This window comes from Chlorocebus sabaeus, chromosome 24 (genome assembly GCF_047675955.1).
Source record: "Chlorocebus sabaeus isolate Y175 chromosome 24, mChlSab1.0.hap1, whole genome shotgun sequence".
NCBI classification, from domain to species: Eukaryota; Metazoa; Chordata; class Mammalia; order Primates; family Cercopithecidae; genus Chlorocebus; species Chlorocebus sabaeus.
Genome location: NC_132927.1, coordinates 38,202,307 through 38,228,174, shown reverse-complemented (window position 1 = coordinate 38,228,174; position 25,868 = coordinate 38,202,307). Strand labels below are relative to the sequence as shown.

The following is a 25,868-nucleotide window of genomic DNA, read 5'->3' as shown; positions in this document are numbered from 1 at the left end:
CTAAAAATAAATTCTAAGTTATAATTCTCATCAGTGATAGATGATAAAGGACTAAAAAGTAATACATTAAAATGTTGAAGGGACTCCCATTTCTGGACAAGATGGAATAAGTACAAAAAACAAAAAGCTCCAAGAAAAGTCTGCTCTCTCCCTCAGGGTTTCTCACCTTTGGCACTGTTGATTTGGAGCTGGATAATTCTTTGCTGTAGGATCTTGTTCTCTGTGTTATAGGATATTGAGCAGCATCCCTGGCTAGATGTCAGTGACAACCCTCCAGTTGTGACAACCAAAAATGTCTTAGACATTGGCATATGTCATCTGGGGGAATAAAATTATCCCCAGTTGAGAATCAATCCCCTTAGCCAAAGGATGTGGAAGAGGATGGTGCTGCAAGACAGAACCCTTTTGAATATACTCATTGTATTTTAGACAAACACCATGAAAGAACTGCATCTCTCTGCATCCCCACCAGGCACTGTGAAGAGCCCTGATGACCATCCTTGCCTGGCACTAACAGCAAAAGTAGCGTGCCTTCCCCTCCTCGCTGGAATGAGTTGGAGCTCTGTTGACCATTCCTGCCCTAAACCAAGACAGGATGAGGAAAGAAGCAGTGCCCCTTCCCTTCTTCAATGGCATAGCGACCACAGAACCCACATGAACTGTAGCGAGAAGCACCCCACCACCCTGTACTTACTAACTGAAGCATCTCTTCAGCAAAGAGGCAATGCCCTACCTCCTCTCAGCTAGAGAGTGAGGAAGGATTATGGAGAAGAGGAGACTGGATAAAGAAATCTTGTTAAATCTGTGTATGAAGTCCTGTGCATACCCCTAAATGGTCCATGCGTGAAATCAACTGGTGTCAACATAGTAAAGTTTTGGGAACTGAACTATGGTGAGAAATATCATATAGATTTCAATTCACCTACGAATAACACACTATATAGAGCAGATCAGAAGATCAGGGCAAAGGCTATAAAAACTAAATCGACATTCAAGCCACACCCCACAAAAGTGAATACGACATGAGTTTTGAGCCCAAGCAGGTTGATTGCCTCTAAACCAGAGTCTCATTATGTAATACTCAAAATGTCTAGGATACAATCCAAAGTTACTCATCAAAGTTATTCATCATACCAAGAACAGGGAAAATCTGAAAGACAAGACAATCTACAGACACTAACATCAAAGTGACACAAATGTTGGAATTTATGACAAGGATTTTAAAGCAGTTATCATAAAAATGCTCCAAGAAATTATGAACCCTCTTCAAGCAAATGGAAAAACCAGAGGTCTCCGAAAAATACTCAAGATATAAAGAACAAAACTGAAAATAATAGAACTGAAAGATACAATAAATTAATTTTTTTTTTAACTCACTAGCTGGGCTCAGTGGCAGAATGGAGATGACAGAGGAAAGAGACCAGTGATCTTAAAAATATATCAATAAAGCCAGGCGCAGTGGCTCATGGTCATCAGGGCTCTTCACAGTGCACTTTGGGAGGCCAAGTTGGGCAGATCACGAGGTCAGGAGATCAAGACCATCCTGGCTAACACGGTGAAACCCCATCTCTACTAAAAATACAAAAAATTAGCCAGGTGTGGTGGCAGAGGACTATCTACTTAGGAGGCTGAGGCAGGAGAATGGCGTGAACTCGGGAGGGGAGTTTGCAGTGAGCCAAGATCGCACCATTGCACTCCAGCCTGGATGACAGAGTGAGACTCTGCCTCAAAAAAAAAAAAAAAGAAAGAAAAGAAAGTATATCAATAGAAATTGTCTAATCTGAACAACAGAGACAAGTTTAGGAGGAAGGTGTGAACAAAGACTCAGGGAGCTGTGGGACAATAACAAAAAAATCTAACATTTGTGTCATCAAAATCTCAGAAGGATCAAAGAAAGAATTCAGGACTGAAAAACTATTTCAAGAAATTATGAAAATATCCCAAATTTGGGGAAAGACATAAATCTAGAGACTGAAAAACCTGACTAAACTTCAAACAGGAGAAACCCAAAGAAATCCATACCCAGACATATCATCATTAAATTTCTGAAAATTTAAGACAATAAAAACATCTTGAAAGCAGATAGAAATGACAAAGTATAGATAGTGGGATAATAATTCAAATGACCATGGATTTCACATCTAAAATCATAGAGGCCAGAAGGAAGCGGCACTTTTTCTTTTGTGACATATTAATAGATTAATATATATTTGTATATTTATATATGTCAAATATATATGTCATATATAATATATATATTCTATATATCATATATATGTCAAATATATATTTAGCATATATTTATTGACTTAAATATATGTCAAATAGAATGCCAACAACTCTACTAAAATATCATTCATACAATACAACACTAAATAGTAGATATTATCATAAAAATGAGGAAACAGGTTTTAGCAAACTTTATTTTGTCCAATATAACATATTCTCCAATGCGAAATAGCATTGGGTTTATAATGGCTTATTTTTTCATTACAATTCTTATCTTTTTCAAACGTCTGTCTAAGCCCATAGACTTTATGATCAGTGTTTTGTTCCTGGTCCAATTGGTGGTGGTGTTTTCCCTAACATTTCCTTGATTGTGCATATGGTTTGTTAGGAATAGCCTTAAAGTGAGAATAAGGAAAAAGAGTTGGATCTGTATTGTCTGTGTCTGAGAGTACTCAGAGTCCTCACCCTCAGCCAAAGGACAAACTGTCACTGCACATAGCGATCTGAGATGTGTATTCAGATTTATACATTTATGGTATCAGATAGGATCCAATTCTCCTTTACACTCAGAACAATCTGTGTAACTCTATGTGCTTTTCTTCTTTTCCATTTCTACCAAGTCTGCACCACATTTTCAGATCCTATGATTATTTTGTTGGGGTGGAAGTGGCACATTTTTCAAGTGCTAAAATAAAGCAACTGTCAAGTCAGAATTCTATACCAGTGAAAATGTCCTTCAAGAACAAAAGGGAAATGAAGACATTTTTAGATGAAGGAACACTAAGAAAACTTGTTGCCAGCAATCCTACTCTAAAAGAATTGCTAAAGGAAGTTATTTGGACAGAAGGGAAATATTATTAAGAGAAATCCGGATCACCAGGAGTGAAAGAAGAGCAACGATGATGATAAATATCTTGATAAACATAGTAAACCATTCTTCTTATGAATTGTTTAAAATATATTTGACTTTTGAAGGCAAAAAGTATGTGTATTAGTTTGCTAGGGCTACCACAACAAAGTACCACAAACTGTGGGGTGTAAACAATAAAATTTTCTCATATTTCTGGAGATCAGAATTCCAAGAGCAAGGTGCCAGCAAGGTTGGTCTCTTCTGGAGCCTCTCTCTTTGGCTTGTAGATGGCCATCTTCTTCCTGTGTCTTCACACGATCCTCTCTGTGTCTGCATCCAAGTGTCCTCTTCTTATAATGACACTAGTCACATTGAATTAGGGCTCGCTCTAAGGACCTCATTTTAACTTCATTTTAACTGAATTACATATTTAAAAACCCTAGCTTCAGATACAGTCACATTCTGAAGTCCTGAGGATTAGTACATCAATATATGGATTTGGGGTGCATACAATTTGGCCCATAAGAGAATGTGAAATATAATATATAAAAAATAGAGGAGCAGATAAAGGGACTTATATGGTGGTAAGAATTACATATTCCATTGAAGTGGTGAAATATTGATTCTAAGTAGACAGTGAGAAGTTCAGTATATACAGTGTAGTTCCTACTCCACTTAAAAACATACAAAACATGGCAATAAATAAAATATCAAAAATGTGTAAATAATCCAAAATAAGGTAGAGAAGGGGAAATAAAATTAAAAAAAAAAAAAATGTGACCAATAGGTCTAATCCCAGCAATGTACCTTTGATTAACATTAGAACAATAATAGCATTGCTTATTCTATCAATGACTCATTTCCAGTGTAAAATGGCAGACTGAACACACTTTTATCTCTATTACTGCACCTCAGATTTCTTAGAGAAAAGAATTTTAAGGTAAAAACCAACATCGACAAAAAGAGCAAGGGAGAAACAGTAGCAGATGAGAAAGATCAACACATATTTGGAAGATGAGAAGGATATAGCTAGAAACTACGTCTCACCATCTTTCTTCACTCTGCAAGGCACCTACACAGGGGAAATGCCACAACAGGCTAGCTGATTCATGCAGCAGAATCCCAGAATGGTTCTGTCATTGTAGGTGCCTGTTCCCTCAGAATGTGGGGAACAGAGATAGGGCTGAAAACAGGAGAATTGGCGAAAAGGATATTTAGAGAGCCAAGCCTCCACCAGATCCAGTAGCCAACAATGAAGCCAGAGGACTATTCCCTTCCTAAGTGTCATGGATTGAATTGTTCCCGAAAATTCATATGTTGAAACCCTGACTCCACTATCTCTAAATACAACTATATTTGGAGATATAGGAGGAAGAGGTAGTTCAAATTAAATAAAGTCATAAGGGTGACCTTTAAAGAGGTAGTTCAAATTAAATAAGGTCCTAAGGGTGGGACTCTAATTTAATAGGACTGGTGGGCTTACATGGAGAGGAAAAAACACAAGAGCTTTCTCTCCTCCACCCCGGTAAGGTCACAGAAAGAAGGTGCCACCGGCAAGCCAGGAACATTAAAAGGGGTTGGGGTATTTATAAGTTGTGTTTGGCCTCACCAAACACCAACCCTGCTGGCACCTCAGTCTTGAACTTATAACCTCTAGAACCGTGAGTAAATACATGTGTGTTGTTTAAGCCACCCAGACAGTGGTATTTTGTTATGGGAGTCCCAGCTGACTAATATACCAAGTCTACACAGACCTCTGTTTAATCTCTGGAGAAATAAAAGCAGAGAGGCTGTGGGTTTGGAAACCAGGCACCCCTCGTGGCAAGAAGGAGGTTCTATACCAAAAATGGAATATTCAGGAAGAGTCCATGATAATAAAAGGGAAGTCTGCCAGCTCCCTTCACCTCCTGGATTCACAAAATAATGACAACTAGGCTTATGCCCAGCAGTACTTTCAGGGAGAGAGACAGAGACAGGAAATTGGAATCTTCATCTCTAAAGAAAATTACTGGGCCCAGAAAAAATACAGCAGGTTCTTGAATAATGCTGTTTCGTTATAACGCTGATGAGAACAAAACACTCTATTCCTGACCAGAGCCACTGTCTGTGTGGAGTTTGCATGTTCTGCCCGTGTCTGCATAGGTTTTCTCTGGGTACCCCAGTTTCCTCCCACATCCCAAAAATGTGCACATGAGGTGAACTGGCATGTCCACATGGTCCCAGTGTCAGTGAGTGTGGCTATGTGTGAGTGCCCTGAAATGGGATGGCGTCCTGTCCAGGGCTGGTTCCAACCTCGCACCTGAGCTGCCAGGACAGGCCCAGCCACCCACAACCCTGAATGGGAATAAGTGAGTTGAAAAATGAAGAAATAAAAACAAATTATTATAAACTAAAAATTCATAAAGTATATTATAACCATACCAATGCACAAAAATAAATGATGCACTATGAAAGCACTCAGCAAGCCCTTGTTTGCTTTTTGAACTATGGGGTAGCAGGAAGTACTCCTGACAATTTTCACTCTGCAAAATTAATTCATTGATTTAGCCCACCACACTGTAAGCCACTATTACTCACGGATTCACCAAAAATTAGATAATTATCTTACTTGTTTTTATTAATCTTTCTTAAATGTATATATAACTCACATTAATTTCTATGTTTAATATTAAAGGGCTTGGGGTCTTTATTTAGAAGTTTTGTTACAAGAAATACACCATAGAAACTTCGTTGTTGTTGTTCTTGTTATTAAGATAGAGTCTTGCTCTGTTGTCCAGGCTGGAATCAATGGCATGATCTCAGCTCACTGCAGCCTCAACGTCCCTGGGCTCAAACCATCCTCCTACCTCAGCCTCCCAAGTAGCTGGGACTATAAGCACGCTAATTTTTGTATTATTTTTGTAGAGACGAGGTCTTACTCTGTGGCCCAGGCTGGTCTCAAACTCCTGGGTTCAAGCAATCCACCTGCCTCTACCTCCCAAAGTGCTGGGATTACAGGCAAGAGCCCCAGCCAGGAACTTAACTCTTGTTTATATCAATCACCCTATGGTAAAATTGGTTTTGTTATATGTTGTTTCACTTAAAGTCATAGGTTCCAAGAACTATCAATTACATTAAGTGAAGACTTACTACATCTACAAATACCAAGAGCTGGGGGCCACAGTGAAATGGAATCCTGAATAATCACCCTGAAGGGACACAGCAAGTAAAGCAGCCCACAACCCTGCCCTGACAAGCTATTTTGGTGCCCCACTCTCAAACGTGAAAGAACGACCAAGGATCACACTTCATTTTTCAAGATGCTAATGGAGGATTTGTTCCAGAATAACCTATGACAGAGTAAAAGCAGTTTTTCATTTTTTCGGTTTTAGGGCTCTTTTCTACTTTGAAATTTTCAGGACCCCAAAGCACTTTAGTTTTTGTTTTATTTACTGATATTTACCATATTCAAAATAAAAGATGAGAAAATTTAAAAACAGAAGCATATACAAGCACAAGTTCGATTAGCCACTGGGTGATGAAGTCATAGCTCCTCATGCCCCCTCTGCAAATTTTGGTGTACACTTAATAAAATGAGAGAAAAAAGACAAACACGTTCTTATTATTATGAAAGTAGTTTTGACCTTGCAGACCCTCTAAAAGTCTTAGGGACCACCATTACCTTGAGTTCACACTTTGGGAACTGCTGGAGTAAAGGATGGGATGCAGGAAAAAACGGCAGTCTCACAGTAGATAAACAGAATGAATTTGTCAAACATAAAAATGCTTATTGTAACCAGGTGTGGTGGCTCACGCCTGTAATCCCAGCACTTTGGGAGGCTGAGGCGGACGGATCATGAGGTCAGGAGATCAAGACCATCCTGGCTAACATGGTGAAACCCTGTCTCTACTAAAAATACAAAAAATTAGCTGGGCGTGGTGGCGGGCACCTGTAGTTCCAGCTACTCAGGAAGCTGAGGCAGAAGAATGGCATGAACCTGGGAGGTGGAGATTGCAGTGAGCCGAGAGCCTGCCACTGCACTCCAGCCTGGGAGACAGAGCAAGACTCCGTCTCAAAAAATAAAATAAAATAAAATGCTTATTATATATAAGCTATCTCTATGTATACTCAATAGAAAACAAAATTGAGGAAATATCTGCAGAAGTAGTTCTTTCCTTCGAGGAGAATATAGACTAGAATAAGGCCAAAAAAGAAAAAGTGTATGAGAGATATGAACAAAATGAGTGACAGATTCTGAATGGGAGAGTTGACAAAGATTTCAAAGAGAAAACAGAACAGCATGTGACTTGGGCCACAATGGAGAAAAGAACCCTTTTTAATAAAGTGAGTTCAGACTCTTCTCTCTATATTCATTTTATATAGACCAATTTTCTCAGATAAAATAAAAATGTTTGTCTCCAGGATCCAACTGAGTTCATAAAGAGGGATAGCCTTAAGTTGATTAGAAATAGTGTTCAGAGTTTCAAGAAACAGACATGGAATCAAATCAGTACTTTCCATTAACCAAACTCTTGAGAATAGTTTCATATTTTAAACTCTAAGACAATCATCTTAAAGCAAGAATTCAATCAGCAGTTTATTGTTGCACGGAACAGTATCATAAAGCAGTCAGTCACTGTCCAGTTTCTAGATTTCTATCACACTCTGTTTGTTTTTTGTTTTTTGAGATAGGGTCTCCCTCTGTCACCCAGACTGGAGTACAGTGGTGCCATCTCAGCTCACTGCAACCATCGCCTCCCAGGCTCTAGCGATTCTCCTGCCTCATCCTCCGAGTAACTGGAGGTACAGGTGTGCACCACCACACCTAGCTAATTCTTCTTCTTCTTTTTTTCTTTTTTTTTTTTTTTTTAAGTAGAGACGGGGTTTTGCCATGTTGGCCAGGCTGATTTCGTACTCCAGGCTTCAAACAATCCGCCCACCTCGGCCTCTCAAAATGCTGGGATTACAGGCATTAGCCACCACAACCAGCCTCTATTACGCTTTTTGTAAGGGCAAAGCAATAGTTCAAAGTGGATAAAATCATTAAGAGTATACAACACAAGCATATTAAAACTTTACACTGCATTCCAACCTGGGCAACAGAGTAAGACCCTGTCCCCTGTCTCTTAAAAACAAATTAAAAATTAAAAAATAGGCCAGATGCAGTGGCTTACACCTGTAATCCCAGCACTTTGGGAGGCTGAGGTGGACAGATCACGAAGTCAGGAGTTCAAGACCAGCCTGGCCAACATCATGAAATCCCGTCTCTACAAAAAATTAGCTGGCATGGTAGCAGGCACCTGTAATTCCAGCTACTCAGGAGGCTGAGGCAGGAGAATCGCTTGAACCCAACCCAGGAGGCAGAGGTTGCAGTGAGCCGAAATCGCACCACTACACTCCGGCCTGGACGACAAAAATGAAACTCCGTCTCAAAAAAGAAATAAATAAAATAAAAAATAAAAATTAGAGCCTTAAAACTTTAATATCCTATCCCCATATGATGCCTCACACCTTGGCAAGGTACCCTGAAACAGTCCATTTTCCCCCATGAGAAAACAGTTGCTCTTTGGTATCATTCTTCCTCATTTGTCACACTCTGTGCCCTTTACCCACTGTCAACCCAAGTTTCAGAGTCTCATCCTGACTTCCTGTGCTTCTTAATGTTTCCAAAAATGAGACAATTTGAGTGTTTTCATTTTTATAAATCTGTAACGTTTTCATAACATTCACAAAGCATTCTGCCTTCTGCTTCTTCAGAGCTCACCACAGCAGCCTCTTCTTCAGATGGACTTTCCCAACAGCAGCTCAAACACCAAAAACTACCCTTCCAGCGCCATGGTTTCTACAGTGCAACAGCTCTCAGGTTGGAAAGAAGAGAACAATTTCTTCTCTGACCGAGGCGATTATTTCAGGCTTTACCACCTGCAGTGGTTAGTAGGTGTCAACTTGACCGGATTGAAGAATGCCTAGATGGCTGGTGAGCAGTGTTTCTGGATGTGTCTGTGAGGGTGTTTCCAGAGAAGAATGACGCAGGAGTCAGTGACCTAAGAGAAGCAGATCAATGTGGATATTCAGCTGACTGGTAGCCCTGCTAGGACAAAGAAGGGGTGCGGGAAAAGATGGGGGATTCACCTCTGCTCTTTCTCTCCCTCCCAGAGCAGGACTGTCTCCTCTTGCTGTTGGATGTCAGACTCCAGGTTCTTCAGCTTTTGGATTATTGGACTTGTACCAGCAAGCTCCTGGAGGCTCTCAGGCTTTTGGCCTCAGACTGAGAGCTGTACTGTTGGCTTCCCCAGTTTTGAGGCTTTCGGAATTGGACTGAGCCATGCTACCAAGCTCTCTGAGAGCCATGCCACTGGCTTCTCTGGTTCTCCAGCTTGCTGATGACCTGTGATGGGACTTTACCTTTGTGATCGTGTTAGCCAATTCGCCCCTAGTAAATCCATTTTTATAGATATATCCTATTGGCTTTGTCCCTCTGGAGAACCCTGACTAGTACACCATCCCAATGATATCTAAAGTCTTAAAGAGGAAATGTAATACTCCAAATAAAAATCTAATTGAAGAAGTAGATATAAAAGTTTCATGGGGAGTATAGCAGACAGATTCTAAGATGGCTTATGATTATCCCCATCTCCTAGTACTCACATCCTTGTTTAATCCCTTCTTTTTGAGTTAAGAAAGAACCTATGACTTGCTACTAACCAAGAGACTACAGCAGAGGTGATGGAATGTCACTTGCATGATTCTATTACTAGGAGACTTTCTCCCTTGCTGGCTTTGATGAAGCAAGAGGCCATACTGGGAGGTTCACATAGAAGGGAATTGAGGGTAGCCTCTAGCTAAAAGCCAGTAAGAAATTGAGGCCCTCAGTCCATCAGCCTGCAAGAGTCTGAATCCTGTCAATGCCCGTGAGCTCAGTAGTGGATCTGCCCCACTCAAGCCTTCAGATGAGAGCCCAGCCATAGCTGACACCTTGATTGCAATGATGCAAACTCCTGACCTACAGAGCTGTGGAATGACAGATAAGTATTTTTTTAAGCCACTAGCTTTGTGGTAATTTGTTATGCAGCAATAGATAACAAATATAGGGGAGTATAAAAAATAACACTGTAGAAAATATGACTATGGTTCTAATTATCACCACTAAAATCTAACAATTGATTTGGACTAGTTAGGAAAGATATTGTAATGAACTTCTAAAAATTCTAAGAAATAGGATGATAGGGGTTAAGGGAGAGGGGTCACCCTCTACCTTCTTCCTGTGGAGAAGAAGGGGAGGGCTGTTGAGGGCAGCCCAGCTCGTAAGGGCTCTGCAAACCTGACACTAATAGAGCTGGTATGTCTCAGCCAAAATACCAAGAATAGTAAAACCAAAGGGAAAAGCAGATTGGCAGATATGAGGAGTTAGAGCAAGAGCTGGGAAGCAAGAGTGACAGAGAATGTCAACATGGGCAGTGGGAGGATCCCAGAGCAGATATCTGAGACAAAGAAAGGTTACTCTCAGAAGGAAGGGCTGGATGGCTAAGGTCAGGACCAGTGGACACAAGGTCATTTATGTATGGGTATTACTAGAATATTAAGCCTTTTTAAAGCTCAATAATGGAACAGCCAGAAATTTTTCAGGTTTATCAGCATCATTGAAAGGGTTTTTATAAAACTTCAGAGCCAGGAGGGCATTAAACTCTGAAAAGTAAGGCAGGCGGATCACTTGGGGTCAGGAGTTCATGACCAGTCTGGCCAACAGGCTGAAACCCTGTCTCTTCTAAAAATACAAAAATTAGCTGGGCATGGTGGCAGGCACTTGTAATCCCAACTACTCAGGAGGCTGAGGCAGGAGAATCATTTGAACCCAGGAGGCGGAGGTTGCAGTAAGCCAAGATCGTGCCACTGCACTCCAACCTGGGCAACAGAGAGAGACTCTACCTCAAAAAAAAAAGAAAAAAGAAAAAAAAAAAAACTCTGAAAAGGTACCCTGAAGCATATCCACCCAGTGCTATAGCCATTCATCAGTCATTCCTGAGAGGGGTAGGCCACGAAGCCCAGAGAGATCAACAAATGCACATCAGCAGAGAAGGGCTGAAAACAGCTCTTAAATCAAAGAGGTAGCTGTTGTAGCCCTTTTCAGAGCCCATCAGTGAACTCTCCAAAGGTTTCTGCAGGTTGCGTGTATGCATGTTTCACAAACCCACATGCTCATGGTACAAGTACACTTGCACAAAACAATAAGCATTGGGGAAGAAAACATGATTAATACTTCTATTTAAAATCTGAGTTCTGCACCTTTGGGTGCTTGTTTTAGATTCTCTTCCCTAGTCTTACATTTGTACGCAGATCATTTGATCTTAATTTTATATTCCTCACACACAAAAAATGGAATCAATGACTAGGCACCCTGTTTCTGAGAGTCAGATTGTTCTCATAATATGAGGTACACCCTATGGGGAGGTACATGCCATGGGAAGGATCTTATAGCAGGTAAAGGGACAGACATTTATTAATGCATATGTTGTGCCAGCAACTCTGTTCCATCTCTTTTACTCCTTGTAATTCCTCCGAGTGGAATAAGCCAAAGCCTCCGAGAAGTTAAACAATTTACCTGTTACCCAGCCATTGAGTGGCAGGGTCAGAGTTCACAACTCAGGCACCTCTGGAACCAGGCCTGTGCTCTCTTCCACCATACCACACTCAGTTCATCAATCTTTTGCAATTTCTATTGAGCTAAGCCAATTGAAAACCTACTTGTAATTGGTAGATTATGTTTATGGTGCTCTTTTGAATTAAGTGTATAAACCAGGGTCATTTTCATGCAGGGCGGGTAAAATCATTTTATGTCTCTTAATCTTTGCTCCATTGTGAGTAAAACTATAGAATATGACTTATTATATTCCTACAATTAGAAGCCAGAAGAATATTATATTCTTACAATAAGAAAATTTCATTCTAAAGGGGTGATATCTATCCATAAATTTAAATTACCTAAAATCAGATATGTATAATCCTTAATGGAAGGATGACAGCTGTGCATAAAATGTTTTTTGTAATATGCACTTCAGATACCTTTCTAATCTACTACAAAGCACTGTCAGTGAGTTTGATTATCATCTTAATATACAGATAATTGTTAAATGGCATAATAGGCATCTTATCATTCATAATGCTAAATAATAATGACTAAATAATATCCTAGTGACCTAAAAGGACAAATGTCATCCAAATATACTATACTCAGGAGAAGGGAGGGTTTATTCCTCCCAAGATATCTGTCCCATTTCTACTATAAAACATATTGACCAAATTTTACATTCATTTAGAGACTCAGGTTGGTCAAGAAAAAGCTTCACTGGGTTTACCAATTCAAAGATGCCATGCTGAAATAAAAACATAGGAATTCTACAAACAGTATGAAATTATTTATGCTGATTTACAATGTTTCAATAGGATAACATTAACTGGGTAAATCAGTTGAGAATACTGCCACCATAACCATCTTTATGTTTTCTTCTAGAATTTAATTATTGGTTTAAAAACAGGAGGAGCAGTTCAGAAAACAAAACAAGAACAAGTAGCTTCACAGACCTTTTCTTCTACACTGTTTATAATTACCCAGGCTTAGTCAGCTTTTCAAACTTAAAACAAGTGCACAGCCCATATATGTCAAATCAGTACATTCCTCAGAACTCTGCTATCTATAACATTAATAATATCTAAATGCTGTCACCTTTTTTTTTTTTTTTTTTTTTTTTTTTTTTTTGAGACAGAGTCTCACTCTGTCACCCAGGCTGGAGTGTGGTGAGGCAATCTCAGCTCACTGCAACCTTCGCCTCCCAGGTTCAAGTGATTCTCCTGCCCCAGCCTCCCGAGTAGCTGGGATTACAGGTGTGTGTCACCACGCCCTGGTAATTTTTGCATTTTTAGTAGAGATGGGGTTTCACCATGTTGATCAGGCTGGTGTCGAACTCCTGACCTCGTGATCCACCCGCCTCGGCTTCCCAAAGTGCTGGGATTACAGGTGTGAGCCACCGCGCCTGGCTGCTGTCATCTCTTATTGCAGAATTGCTACTGAAGTCTGATAACAGCATGGGGATTATGAGGAGGGAAGTATGCACAGAGGGGCAATGAATTATCATGATGTCTTGGATTTTCCTTCAAAATGCCTCTCCCAGAAAAGTGGGGGTGGAGGTGGAGATGAATACAACAAGATTGGTGAAATGCCAATGCTCATTAAAGCTATGTGACCTGGATACATGGGGGTTCACTATATTATTCTCTCTTCTTGTGTACATGAAATTTTCCCTAATAAAATGTTTTGTTAACATTATCACTTCACAACAGAGTTAGGAGTCCAGCGTTATTTATTTCACAAAGTAAACTCAATAGTACTAGACCATAAAGCCTAGAATACAGATTAATATCTCAGTGCTTTCATTTATAAACTCCCTCTCCACCAAATTTGCAGAAAAGCTGCAAGAACAGCACAAGGAACTCCTAAATTCACCAAATGCTAACCTTTGGCCACATTTGCTTTCTCTCTCATATGATACACATATACATATAAATGCACACATACATGCATATATCCTTTTTTCCTAAAGCATTTGACATCTAGGTGCAGATATCATGTCCTATGTCAACCACAATAAAAATACCAAATTTTAGAAATTTAACACTGATACAATGCTATTATCCAGTATACAAGCCATGTTCAAATCTCACCAATTATCACAATACTGTCCTTTGTCACATTTTTTTCCCTGATCTAGGATATAACCTGAAATAATCCATTGCATTTAGTGGTCTCTTTAGGCTTCTTCAATCTGAACAGTGCCTCAGCCAGCTTTCATGACATTGACTTATAGAATGTCTCTTGATTTGCCTTTGTCTGATGTTTCCTCATGATCAGAACTAGGTTATACATTTGTGGCACAATAAGTGGCATTGTGTCCTTCTCGGTGCTTCATATCAGGAAGTACAGGATATCAGTTTGTCCCATTATTGTTTCCTTTTTTTTTTTTTTTTTTTGTCTTTTTTTTTAAGAGACGGAATTTTGCTCTTGTTGCCCAGGCTGGAGTGCAATGGCGTGATCTCAGTTCACTGTAACCTCTACCTTTTGGGTTCAAGTGATTCTCCTGCCTCAGCCTCCCAAGCAGCTGGGATTACAGGCTCCTGTCACCACACCTGGCTAATTTTTTGTATTTTTAGTAGAGACAGGGTTTCACCATGTTGGCCAGGCTAGTCGCCAACTCCTGACCTCAGGTGATCCACCCGCCTCGGCCTCGCAAAGTGCTCGGATTATAGGCGTGAGCCAGCGTGCCCAGCCCCATTATTGTTAATGTTAACTTTGATTATTTGGTTAAGTAAGTATACTCCAGGTTTTCCCCCCGTCTTCCAATTAATAAACAATCTTTGGGGAAAATGCCCTTTCTTTTTTTTTCTTTTTTTTTTTTTTTGAGACAGAGTCTCGCTCTGTCGCCCAGGCTGGAGTGCAGTGGCCGCGATCTCGGCTCACTGCAAGCTCCGCCTCCCGGGTTCACGCCATTCTCCTGCCTCAGCCTTCCCAATAGCTGGGACTACAGGCTCCTGCCACCATACCCGGCTAATTTTTTATATTTTTAGTGGAGACGGGGGTTTCACCGTGTTAGCCAGGACGGTCTCGATCTCCTGACCTCGTGAATTGCCCGCCTTGGCCTCCCAAAGTGCTGGGATTACAGGTATGAGCCACCACAGGCCAAGAGTGGAAGTTCTTAACTAAGAAAGAAAGAAGAACTCTCTGCAACAGAGAGGGATCCTAAAGAAATGGGTTGCCCCGGGGGAAATTCTTAAACAATGTAAATAATTCTGTTCCTCTTAAAATTTTCACATAACAGTTCAGCATCCTTGGATGAATCTTGCTTGAATAATTGCTATGATGGTTTCAAAGTAGTAAGTTTCTAACTCTCTTGGTCTATATTTTTTAGTTGGCATCATTTATAAACTTTTTAATAATGACTAGGGTTAGAAGTCATTTAACTCAAGATTTTCCATCCATTTTCAGTCAAAGTGAAGCAATTTTCTTTTAAAGTCTAAGCATCTGAAATCCTGAACATCTCAAGTCACTGTTTAGCACTGGTTTCTAACCTGGACTTGTTGAGGGCTTATATTTGATCCCCCACCCCCACCCACCCTCTTCCAGGACTGAGCACTGAGTGGAAATTGCTGATGGAGTAGACAGGATGGGGAGAAAGGAAACTGCAGGTTGCCAACAAGAAAGAAGAAGGGAAAAAGTGGCTGCTGGTGGAGACTGACTGCAGGGCCGGAACATCAGCCTATGATGGAACAGGCAAAAATGACACAAGATCAGCCAGGAAACCAGGAGCACCCAAACGGGGACAGATGTCTCCTTTTACAATACCAAATGCTCACCCATCACAGCCCCAAAGACACATCCACCTGAAAACTGCCCAAGATTTCCAGGGTATGATAGAGTTAGATGTTTCCAACATTACCTAAACATGCCTGGCCGTTCCTAAGAAATTATTCTTACAAACAGACTAAAGCGACTTCAAAAATAAACACCTATAAAAGGAAGTACTAATAATGCAACAAACGCCATAAATGGAATAAAAAAAGAAAAGTAGTACTTCACTACTTTTGTGTTCTGGAAACAAAATATTATCTGGAATACTTGTCACTGAGGAAATCACGAAATAGTTCAAGTACCCAAGTACCACCACTTTATATAACAGACTGGGATCTCAAAGTTCCTCATGATTTCATGATAACTTACTGAAAACCAAGTTGAAACTCTCGAGTTCTGCTGTTCTTCTCTGGAATCTGCCCTTAGACAGCATGCTATCTAGACATAAGAACATTTTCTATTGGCTATGTTCTTTTTTGTGAACATTATAAGTTTCCAGGCAAATATTTTAAAAATATCTCCATATTTTATATAATTTACATGCTACATTCATATAGAAGGTCTTTCTGGATTCTCTCCAGAAATGACTGGAATAGAACACTTGGATTTCGCCTGGTTTTAGAACCAATTTTTCCCTCAAGGGGAAATTTTGTGGGGGAGAAAAATGGGGGTTGAGGGAAGAAGTCAGCTATAGCCCTAAGGCAATATTGTGCCCAGGTTTGATTTTATCTTATCGAGGTCATGTAGTCACTGCACGGTGACAAGACAGGACTGCTAAAGAAGTGATCATCACTCTGTTCCTACCTGCCTCTCACCTGTCATTTCCTCACCTGCAGAGGTAAGGAGAAGGACAGAGGAGCAGTAGTTTCTGTATCACTGGAACTTGTTAGAAATGTAAATTCTCAGGATGCACCCCAGACTTACTGAATCAGAAACTCTGGGAGTGAAGTCCAGCAATCTGTTTGAACAAGCCCTCCGGGTAACTCTGATGCATGTTAAAGTTTAAGACCTCCTTTTTAAAAATACTGATGTCAGGGTCTTTTTTAAAGCTCTCTGGGGTAATTCTAACATGCAACTAGGACTAAGAACCAGAGCTAACTAAAGAACTCTATATCTGGGAGAAGCCCTGGGCTCTACATTTTCAGAATCACCTCCACGCTAACAGAAGGCTGTGGGACTTTGGGCTGCAGACGTGGCCAAGCTTTGTGGGAAATTTTTCAAGACACTGACAGAGAATACTTTCCTTCTCTCCCTTTTGATACTAGAGACACATAGTAAGCCTCTCACATTACTTTTGAATAAGAACAAAGACAAAATAATGTTTCTCAACAGTTTGGAAACCTTTCAGATTTCTAGCTCCATCTCAGCTAAGAAAGAACATAAGATTGAGCCTAAAAAACTGCTCAAGAGCTGAGATGGTCAAATATCATCATAATTTTTTCATAAACAAAATCAATGGGCAAAAGTTTGATTCTTCAGTATAGTTGAATATACCATATAAGGAAGTAGAAGAAACATTAATCTAAATAAATTGGTATGGAAGCATCTCAGTTTATATTTCTAGGGTACTAAATGTTTCATCTTAACCAAAACATAAAATACATAGCAGAACAGTGTCTTACTGCATGTGTGTGATGCATAATTGCTGGTAGATACTTTGAACCCTTTTGCCTTTGTTTTTCCTGAAAAATACAATAAGGCCAAATCTCATGATCTCCTTCTTTGTTGAGTCTTACTTTGTTAAGTAAAGCCTCAACCATAATTTTTTTTCTAAACACACACACGAACCGAACCACACTTTGTATAAATGAACAGAGCTGAGGAAAGGGAAATTTGGCCCAGATTAGCTGATTTTACTGGAAACACCTGATTAACATTTTTCTCTTTAAAAAGGAGGACAGCATGGTGGTATCCCACACACAAAACAGCAGGGAGAGGGCAACCACCATTTAGTGAAGGCCACCTGTGTGCCCAACGATTGAAAGAGCTATGAATGACAGCCTTGTCCTAATTTAGAGAAACTGAGGACAGTGCCAAGGTCCCACTGCTAGTGAATTCTAGAGAGATAAAATACAGGCCTGTTTGACTACAAAAACTCAAGCTCTCCGCACTATCCTAAAACTGTGTTCTTGGCTGGGATAATTGTTTACAAGAAAAATAATAAATTATTGCAGAAATTTTGACATCTCATTTTCCCATCTCTTTTCCTCCTCACCTCTCAAAAAAAATACCTTCCAAAGGGCCTCTGTAGCCAGCACACCATTCCATCTTTTGTTTTTTTCCTCTGTGGCCCAGACTGGAGTGCAATGGCAGGGTCATAGCTCACAGCAGCCTCGCACTCCTGGGCTCAAGTGATCCTCCTGCCTCGGCCTCCCAAAGTGCTGGGATTACAGGCCTGAGCCACCACATCCAGCCCCATTCACTCACCTAATGACGTCCCTAACATGCGCCAAGCCTGTGCTAGGGACTTTGGATGCTAGGTATGGCAGGTGTGACTTGGTTTTACTCTGAACTCCCTTTGAGGCTTCACTAATACGTATCTGGCTTCAAATGCAACTAACTTAACCAGTTTTCATAGACGGGATTCCAATTTCCAAAGGCACTGAGCCATAAGAGCAGCGGTGCCAAGATGCCAAAAGCAGGCCAACCCAGCGCCTTCCAACGCTTCCATTCAGAGTTTCAACCTGATGTCTCCAGGCACTCCTCCCATCCACTGACCATGGTAACCAGATGCGGTCTCCAGCCGGCCTTGTGCTGCCCGCTGCGAATACAGCCCGTGGGCCACAGGGCAGCCGAGTCCTGCCAGCCATCCTGATCCCCAGAAGGCAGACGCACAAACCCGACCCAGAACTCGAGGCGAACCTTGAACTCACAGCGCCAAAAACGCGCAGTGCCTTCGTTTGCCCGGCTCGCTGAAGGCTGGCTCTGGGCCTGGGGGCAGTGCCCGCGAAGGGCTGCGATGGCAGGCCCCGCTGCCACACGGCATTGAGGGTCCCCTCCGCCTCGGCGCCGGGCGCACGCCCTTCTGCCACATCCCTCGCGGGGCGCGCCGCCAGGGCCACCTGCCCTTTCAAGCCCCGCCAGGCAGCCAAGGGTGATGAGCGGAGAGGGACCCGGCCGCTGCTCCCGCGAGCCAGCACAAAGGCAGCGTCTGAAAGCGGAGAACTTCCCACCCTGGACACCGCGGCCTCCCCCCACCCCGGGCCTCCGCGGCCGGAGCGCACTCACTGTCAGTCGCCATGGTCCGACGAGGGGGCTGCTGGGCGGCCGCCCAGGCTCGGGGAACCGGCGCCGAGCCCGGCCGGGAGCGCGCTCCTCGGCAGGCCCGGTGCGCTCGGGGGCCGCGCCGCGCACAGCCCCTCCTGCCGCGCGCCCCCGCCGCGCCGCCCCGCGCCCAGCAGCCGCCAGCCCCTCGGACGCCGCCGGCGTCCCGAGAGCCCAGCCTCCCGGGCAGAGTGGCCGAGCTGCGGCGCCCGGAGGCTGGATCTCCCAGTTCTCGCCTCGCCGCGTCCGTCCCCCTCCCCTCCTTTCCCTTCCGCCCCTCCCCCAAAGAGGATGCTCGCAGCAACTTGGAAACATGCTCCTGGCCACGCTAGGGTCGCCTGTCCACGCCACCTTTCCAACAACGTTCCCGTTACATCCTTGTTTTCGTGTCACCTTTCCCATTCTCCGCTTCATCCCTACCTCGAGCTTCTCACCAGCGGAGTTGGGACCCCATGCTTAGCCCCAGCTGGAAGGAGCAAAGCAGGAGAAGAGCTGGGGGTGTTGGGAGGATGAGCCAGGTGCTGGGCATTGATCCTCCGGGGCAGGAGGTCTCCTGTGAAACCGCTCAGCGCCATCGCCGTAGGCTCCAAAGGGGCCGTGCTCTTCATGTCACCCTGTGTTTTGTCTCCGATGTGAAAATAGTTCCCAGCACGTAGTAGGCTCTCAGCAGATTTCTGTTGAGTGGGTGAATGGATGTGTTTATAACTGGATGCCTGCATGAATGAATGAATGAATGAACCAATGAATGGCTAACTAACTGATTGAATGTCCACTGGATGAGCAACCCATACATGACCAACCACAACCCTGCCGCTGACTAGGGATGGACGCTAGAGTAAGTAAGTGGACCAGGCCGAATGAGTGAGCCGGAGTCTTGTGCCTCACAGGCCACTGTGGTTCAGGAGGGCTCTGAACTGAGGCTGTCAGTTCAGAATGATGTTGTATACATCTTCTTGAAGTCCAAAAACCAATTTCTGATGGATTATTGGGTTATTCTGCCATTATTTTTGCAGCAACCTAATATATTAGGGGACAGTGGTACATTAGAAACCCCCATCTCCACCACCAGATCCATCATGTGAAGGATCACATGGCTCAAACACATGTCCTAAATTACATGGCAGGCTAGATACTTCTTAAAGATACAATCCATTTCGCCCAGGCATGGTGGCTTAAGCCTGTAATCCCAACACTTTGGGAGGCCAAAGTGGGCACTTGAGCCCGGGAGTTCAAGTCTGCAGTAAACTATGATTGCACCACTGCACTCCAGCCTGGGTGAAAGAGCAAGACCTGTTCCTAGCTTTTAAAAGAAGAAAAAAGGGCTGGGTTCACGCCTGCAATTCCAGCACTTTGAGACGTCTAGGCAGGCAGATGGCTTGAGCCCAAGAGTTTGAGACCAGTCTGGGCAACATAGTGAGACCCTGTCTCTAGAAAAAATAAAGCAAAAATTAGCCAGACATGGTGGTGCATGCCTGTGGTCCCAGCTACTCAGCAGGCTGAGGGGGAGGATCACTTGAGGCCAGGAGGTAAAGGCTGCAGTGAGCTGAGATCATACCACTGTACTCCAGCCTGGGTGACAGGATGAAACTGTCTTAAAAATAAAATAAAAATACAAAGATACAATCCATTCGATGCATTTGGAGATGCATATTCAAACCCAATCAGTATGTATCACCCCAGCCCCAGGCTGGATGCTGAGAAGACTCAGGAGCAAGGCTCCTGTCTGCCTGCCTATCCACTAGCTCCCATGTGACTAGGCAGACGGAAAACCGCCAGAGAACAATGCAGGAGTCCTCTCTGGTCAGTTCACAGAACACGATGAGGGAGAGAATATTCTGATGAGGTTCCACATTCTGATTCAGTCCACTTGGAGTAGGACTTAGGGGAGTCCTTTTTTAAACTCGTGTTTAGCCTTTATTTGTTTTAACACAGGTGATTCTGAAGCACACTTCTAGTTAAGAACCACAGAGACCTGGTTCATTTGTCTTTGACAACAACCATCTGCAGTAGACCCAAAAGCCAACACTCCTGAAGTGGGGTGAATGGGGAAAAGGAAAGAAGAATGAAACATGACCCTGGAGTCTTGAACCTATTTGGAGCTCACAAATCAGTACGCTTAGCTGGTGTGAGGACAAAGAGGGTGAGTTGGGTTTGGATTCAACTGAACGGTCAGTGGAACCTGTGTGAGGCTCCTTATTCATTAATCAAACTGGTTTTTCCAAATGAGAAAAAGAAAAAAAAATGACAATTCAAAGTATATGTTAAATCAATGATTTCTGAATAATGGATCCATTGGATAGCAGGTTTGCATAGCACCAGACGAGAAGGGGTTAATGAACAAGTAGATTTCGTAGAGGCAGAGGCTCCAAGCACAGATAATTCTCTTAAAAAGTTTAATGGTGAAGGAGTGAAAGAGGATGGAGAGCTTTGGAAGAGAGCAGGATCAAGATAAGATGGGTTTTATGTTCCGTTTTGCTTTAAGATAGATTTCTGTACATATATTCAAGTATTTAATGTATAAAAGAATAAATTTTCACTTTTCTATAACTAAATTAACTTTCTGGCCCAAGCCCCTATTACACCCATTGTTAGTGAGTTGGATTTTACTCAGTTCAAGGTAAACATCAATTCAGGCTTTTCTCAGGCAATTCAGAGTTTTCCTCCCCAATTTTTTCTTGGGGTTGCATCCATGTTTGGAAGGACAGGTTGGGTAGCATCAGGGATGGTAAGAGGTATCAGGCCCCATCTGCCCCTATTGGGATATACCTCTTTTGTCTGGACCTCAGAGCTCGTCAGACCTCCACAGCCATGAGTGAGGGTGGCAGCCACCACTCTGTCCTCCTCCACACCAAAGCCCCTTCAGGTCTGACTTTTTCTCCTTGACTTTCCTGTTGCTCTGGAGAGGAAAAGTTTGGCTACTCGCCCATTCCATTCTAAGGAAACAGTGAGATCTGTGGAGTCTCAGGCCTTTTCTAACAAGCCGAACAACCATTTCTTTCTTATCATTCCCTTACCATGTGGTGGAGGGGAGCTCTGCATGATGGACAGCCAAGCAAGACATTTAATGTGACATGAGACAAAGGTCCCCTTATGGCTCAATTTCCCCAGCCTATCTGGAAGTTCTACCACCTCCCCGCCAACGCCTGACAATAGGATGTTTTTCTAACAAGGGGTATAGGATGTTTTCAGCCCCATGTAACTGCATGAGGGTGGCTTAAACAATAACACACCTTGTTATGTATCAAGGGATCCAAAGGTGAGTGGTCCCGTGGTTGATATAGCATCTCCACAACACCCATAAGAACTCGGACTCCCCACCTTCCTCCTCTGCCACAGTAAGGCTGCTGTAGCACAAAATCTCCCAAATCTGGTGGAAGAGGGGGATATTCCTCCTCATCTCTTTTTTTTTTTTTTTGAGACAGAGTCTCGCTCTGTCTCCCAGGCTGGAGGGCAGTGGTGCGATCTCGGCTCACTGTAACCTCAGCCTCCCAGGTTCAAGCAATTTTCCTGCCTCAGCCTCCTGAGTAGCTGGGATTACAGGCTCCCACCACCGTGCCCAGCTAATTTTTGTGTTTTTAGTAGAGACAGGGTTCCACCATGTTGGCCAGGATGGTCTCGATCTCCTGACCTCAAGTAATCCACCCACCTCAGCCTCCCAAAGTACAGGGGTTACAGGGATGAGCCACCACGCCCAGCCTCGTCTCTCTCTTTTCATCAGAGAAGGAAATCTTTGTAAAAGCCCTCAAAGGCCTTCTCCACCATTCTGGTGGCACTGGAGGCTGGGAACGCAAGCATCTGTTATTTTCAGCTTTTATGGCACAAAGTGGATGCTGCCAACAAGGAAGAAGGGGGTGGGAATGACTGCCTGGCCCACCGTCAGTGACTGCCATCATCTTCTTATACCCTCGGCAGACTCTTGCCTCACTGCTATCCTTTATGACCCTTCCCTTCTCCATGGCTAAGGCAACCTATCTCCTAACAGGCTGAAAAACTCACTCTTGAAACATCCTGCTTTCTTGCAGATCTCTGTGTCTTACATTTGGACCTTCGCCTTTGAAATTCAAAAGCCAAGATTTTGGCTCTTTTGGTTGCCTCTACACCTAAGGCCAGAGATAGTAACGTGTCGTTAGAGACAGGCAGACCCATATGATACATGAAATTATGTAATAGGAATGAAAAATACATAACTCCATAGCAAGCTAGGATTTCTTCAGTACACTTATGAAGCGAGAGGAAACAGCCACTGGAGAGGAGAGATCTAAAATGCAAAGAAAAGACCAGGCATGGTGGCTCACACCTGTAATCCCAGCAATTTGGGAGGCCAAGGAGGGTGGATCACCTGAGGTCAGGAATTCGAGACCAGCCTGGCCAATATGGTGAAACCCCGTCTCTACTAAAACTACAAAAATGAGCCGCGTGTGGTGGCGGGAGCCTGTAATCCCAGCTACTCAGGGGGCTGAGACTGGAGAATCCCTTGAACCTGGAAGGCAGAGGCTACAGTGAGCCAAGATCACTCCATTGCACTCCAGCCTGGGCAAGGGAGGGAAACTCTGTCTCGAAAATAAAATAAAGTAAAATAAAATAAAATAAAATAAAATAAAAGCAAAGAGAGGTAGAAACAAGTGTTAGTGGCAGCATGGCCAAGACAGGCAGAGAATTTCACCTTTGATAAAGAACCATTTTCAGTCTCAGAAACGTAAGTTGAGGAAGAGAGAATTATATGATGCAAAAGGATTTTATAAAGAGGGAGGTTGAGGGAGCTCAGGCATGTGATGTGTTCTCAAGTTTCTCTATAATATAGGACCTGAGCTTGGTTGCCAAGAAGGAAGGGAAAGAGGTGGATTTGAGGATCTAGGAGCATGGAAGAGGTTTTAAGGTGTCTCTATTAGGAAGAGGAAATGAAAGGGATGAATAGAAGAGAAGGACTTCCGGCCAGCAGTGGGGGCCCTCCTGGAATTAGACCCCAGAAGTGCAGAAGGCAAGGCAGCCATTTGGAAGCAGGTAGTGGAAGCAGATGGAAATTGAATTCTAAGTCACTGTGTCCCCAAAATATCCAGCCATCGGGCTCAGGGGGGTGGGAGAAATGAGTGAAGACACAGTAGGAGTGAAGAGGGAGAATGCTGAGGGGCCCAGGGCCTGGAAACCTTGAAGATGACGGGTAGGAGGACAGGCTCAGGTGGTCTGGGTCAATGTTAGCTCTTGGGACTGTATACACATAATAGAGATCGGGACAGAGAAAGGGCAGGACTGAGCAATTGCATTTAAAATGTTTCAACTGGCTGGGCGTGGTGGCTTGAGCCTGTAATCCCAGCACTTTGGGAGGCCGAGGTGGGCGCATCACGAGGTCAGAAGTTCAAGATCAGCCTTGTCAATATGGTGAAACCTCATCTGTACTAAAAATACAAAAATTAGCTGGACATGGTGGCACATGCCTGTAATCCCAGCTACTCGGGAGGCTGAGGCAGGAGAATCACTTGAACTCGGGAGGCGGAGGTTGCAGTGAGCCGAGATCGTGCCACTGCACTCCAGCCTGGTGACAAAGCGAGACTCCCTCTCAAAAAAAAAAAAAAAAAAAAAAAAAAAAAAAAAAAAGGTCCAGCAAAGATAATTTACGATTCTTGCAGGGCTCTTCTGACTTATTTGTCATAACTGTAATTCAGATATCACTGTCCACATTGCTTCATTTCCAGAATAAGGCAGGACAAAGACCTTTTATACTCACTGCACAGAAGTTCCTGTATAGGCTCTCTGACCCTTGGCTGATGACCACATCCTGCTGACTTTATCAACACTCCGGCCCTAAACAAGAAATGAGAGCAAGGCAGGGTGAAGGGCTGCAGCCACATGCTGAGTGGGTCTGTGTCACTGTGGAGACGATTTCTGGTTGAAATAGCTATTGCTTTTTCTTTGTTGCAGTAGGTGAAAATGGAAAAATTATTTTAGCCATGCATGTGGCCTGCAAGCTACTGAGCATTTTATCTGACACCAAAGGAGAGGCGTTTTTTTATTGTTTTTATAGAACTTACCTTTGAGTTTCATTAGGTGTCTATATCTCTTTGCAATAGTATCTCTGTACATGTCCTAAGCCTCTGAACACAAGTACTTCAGAATATTCAAATATGACATAGAATATGGTAATAAAAATCATAGGATCTTAAAAATAGCCATTAGATAATAAATAGGGTTATGTTCTGATTTAATCCTTGCAAGTCATATGGAGAATGAACAGAAGTAAGACAGAGCTAATCAGGTGGAATTCTGGTCTGGAAGGTGGAAGGCAGGGCCTAGGTTTGATGGTTAAATTTCCAACAATGACTGGAGAGATTTAGTGACCTAAACCCAGAAAACTACTGGCTTATGGTTGCCTGTCTCCCACTCCGGGTTGCCCCATGCTGTCTGAACATGTACAGGCAAGGCAAGTAGTTAAGGAATCTATGAGGTAGAAATTTAGAAGCAGAATTAAGTGTGGGAATAACCAGTCTCAGGGAAAAGTAAGAGTCCATAGACCAGGCAGACAAATAGGTCAAATGGATGGCTCTACTGTTCAAAGCCATATGTGTGAATACTCTATTGATGTTTTTTCTTGTGACTTAGTAAAGCCTATTTTTAAAAAGTACTTTTTAGGCTGAGCACAGTGGCTCATGCCTGTAATCCCAGCACTTTGGGAGGCCAAGGCAGGCGGATCACTTGATGGTCAGGAGTTCGAGACAGCTTGGTCAACATGGTGAAACCCCATCTGTACTAAAAATACAAAAATTAGCCAGGCATTGTGGTGCGTGCCTGTAATCCCAGCTACTCGGGAGGCTGAGGCAGGAGAATCGCTTGAACCCAGAAGCTGGAGGTTGCAGTGAGCCGAGATCGCGCCACTGCAGTCCAGCCCGGACAACAAAGCGAGACTCTGTCTTGGGGAAAAGAGAGAGAAAAAAAAGGACTTTTTAGCAGTCATTCAAAAAATAGCCCAAAAAGTACACAGTTATGGAAATAACCCTAACAGTCTCAAGCAAGACACACTTACCCTGGAGTTAAGTATGCTTGGAGGAGGGAGAGAATAGGGACCCAGGAATGCATCATCATAAATCTCCATTTTTGCCAAAGACAAGCCTAGGCCAGCTTTCACCAAGTATGAGCCTCAGACTACCTGGTCCAGA

The 25,868-nt window shown here is 43.0% G+C and overlaps 1 protein-coding gene across 5 annotated transcripts in view; it reads right to left on the bottom strand.

Annotated features, from left to right (window-relative positions):
- The window catches only part of SYT16 (synaptotagmin 16), a 309,807-nt gene extending 291,015 nt beyond the window's left edge, over positions 1 to 18,792 (bottom strand). For all 5 annotated transcript variants that reach the window (XM_037984089.2, XM_037984087.2, XM_007986910.3 and 2 more), the window contains exon 1: positions 18,685 to 18,792. Coding sequence is in view for 2 of the 5 variants with exons in the window: in XM_037984090.2 (XP_037840018.1) it covers positions 18,685 to 18,697 (13 nt within the window). In the remaining 3 variants the exon portion in view is untranslated. The remainder of the gene's footprint in view (positions 1 to 18,684) is intronic.
- Between the last annotated feature and the right edge of the window lie 7,076 nt (positions 18,793 to 25,868).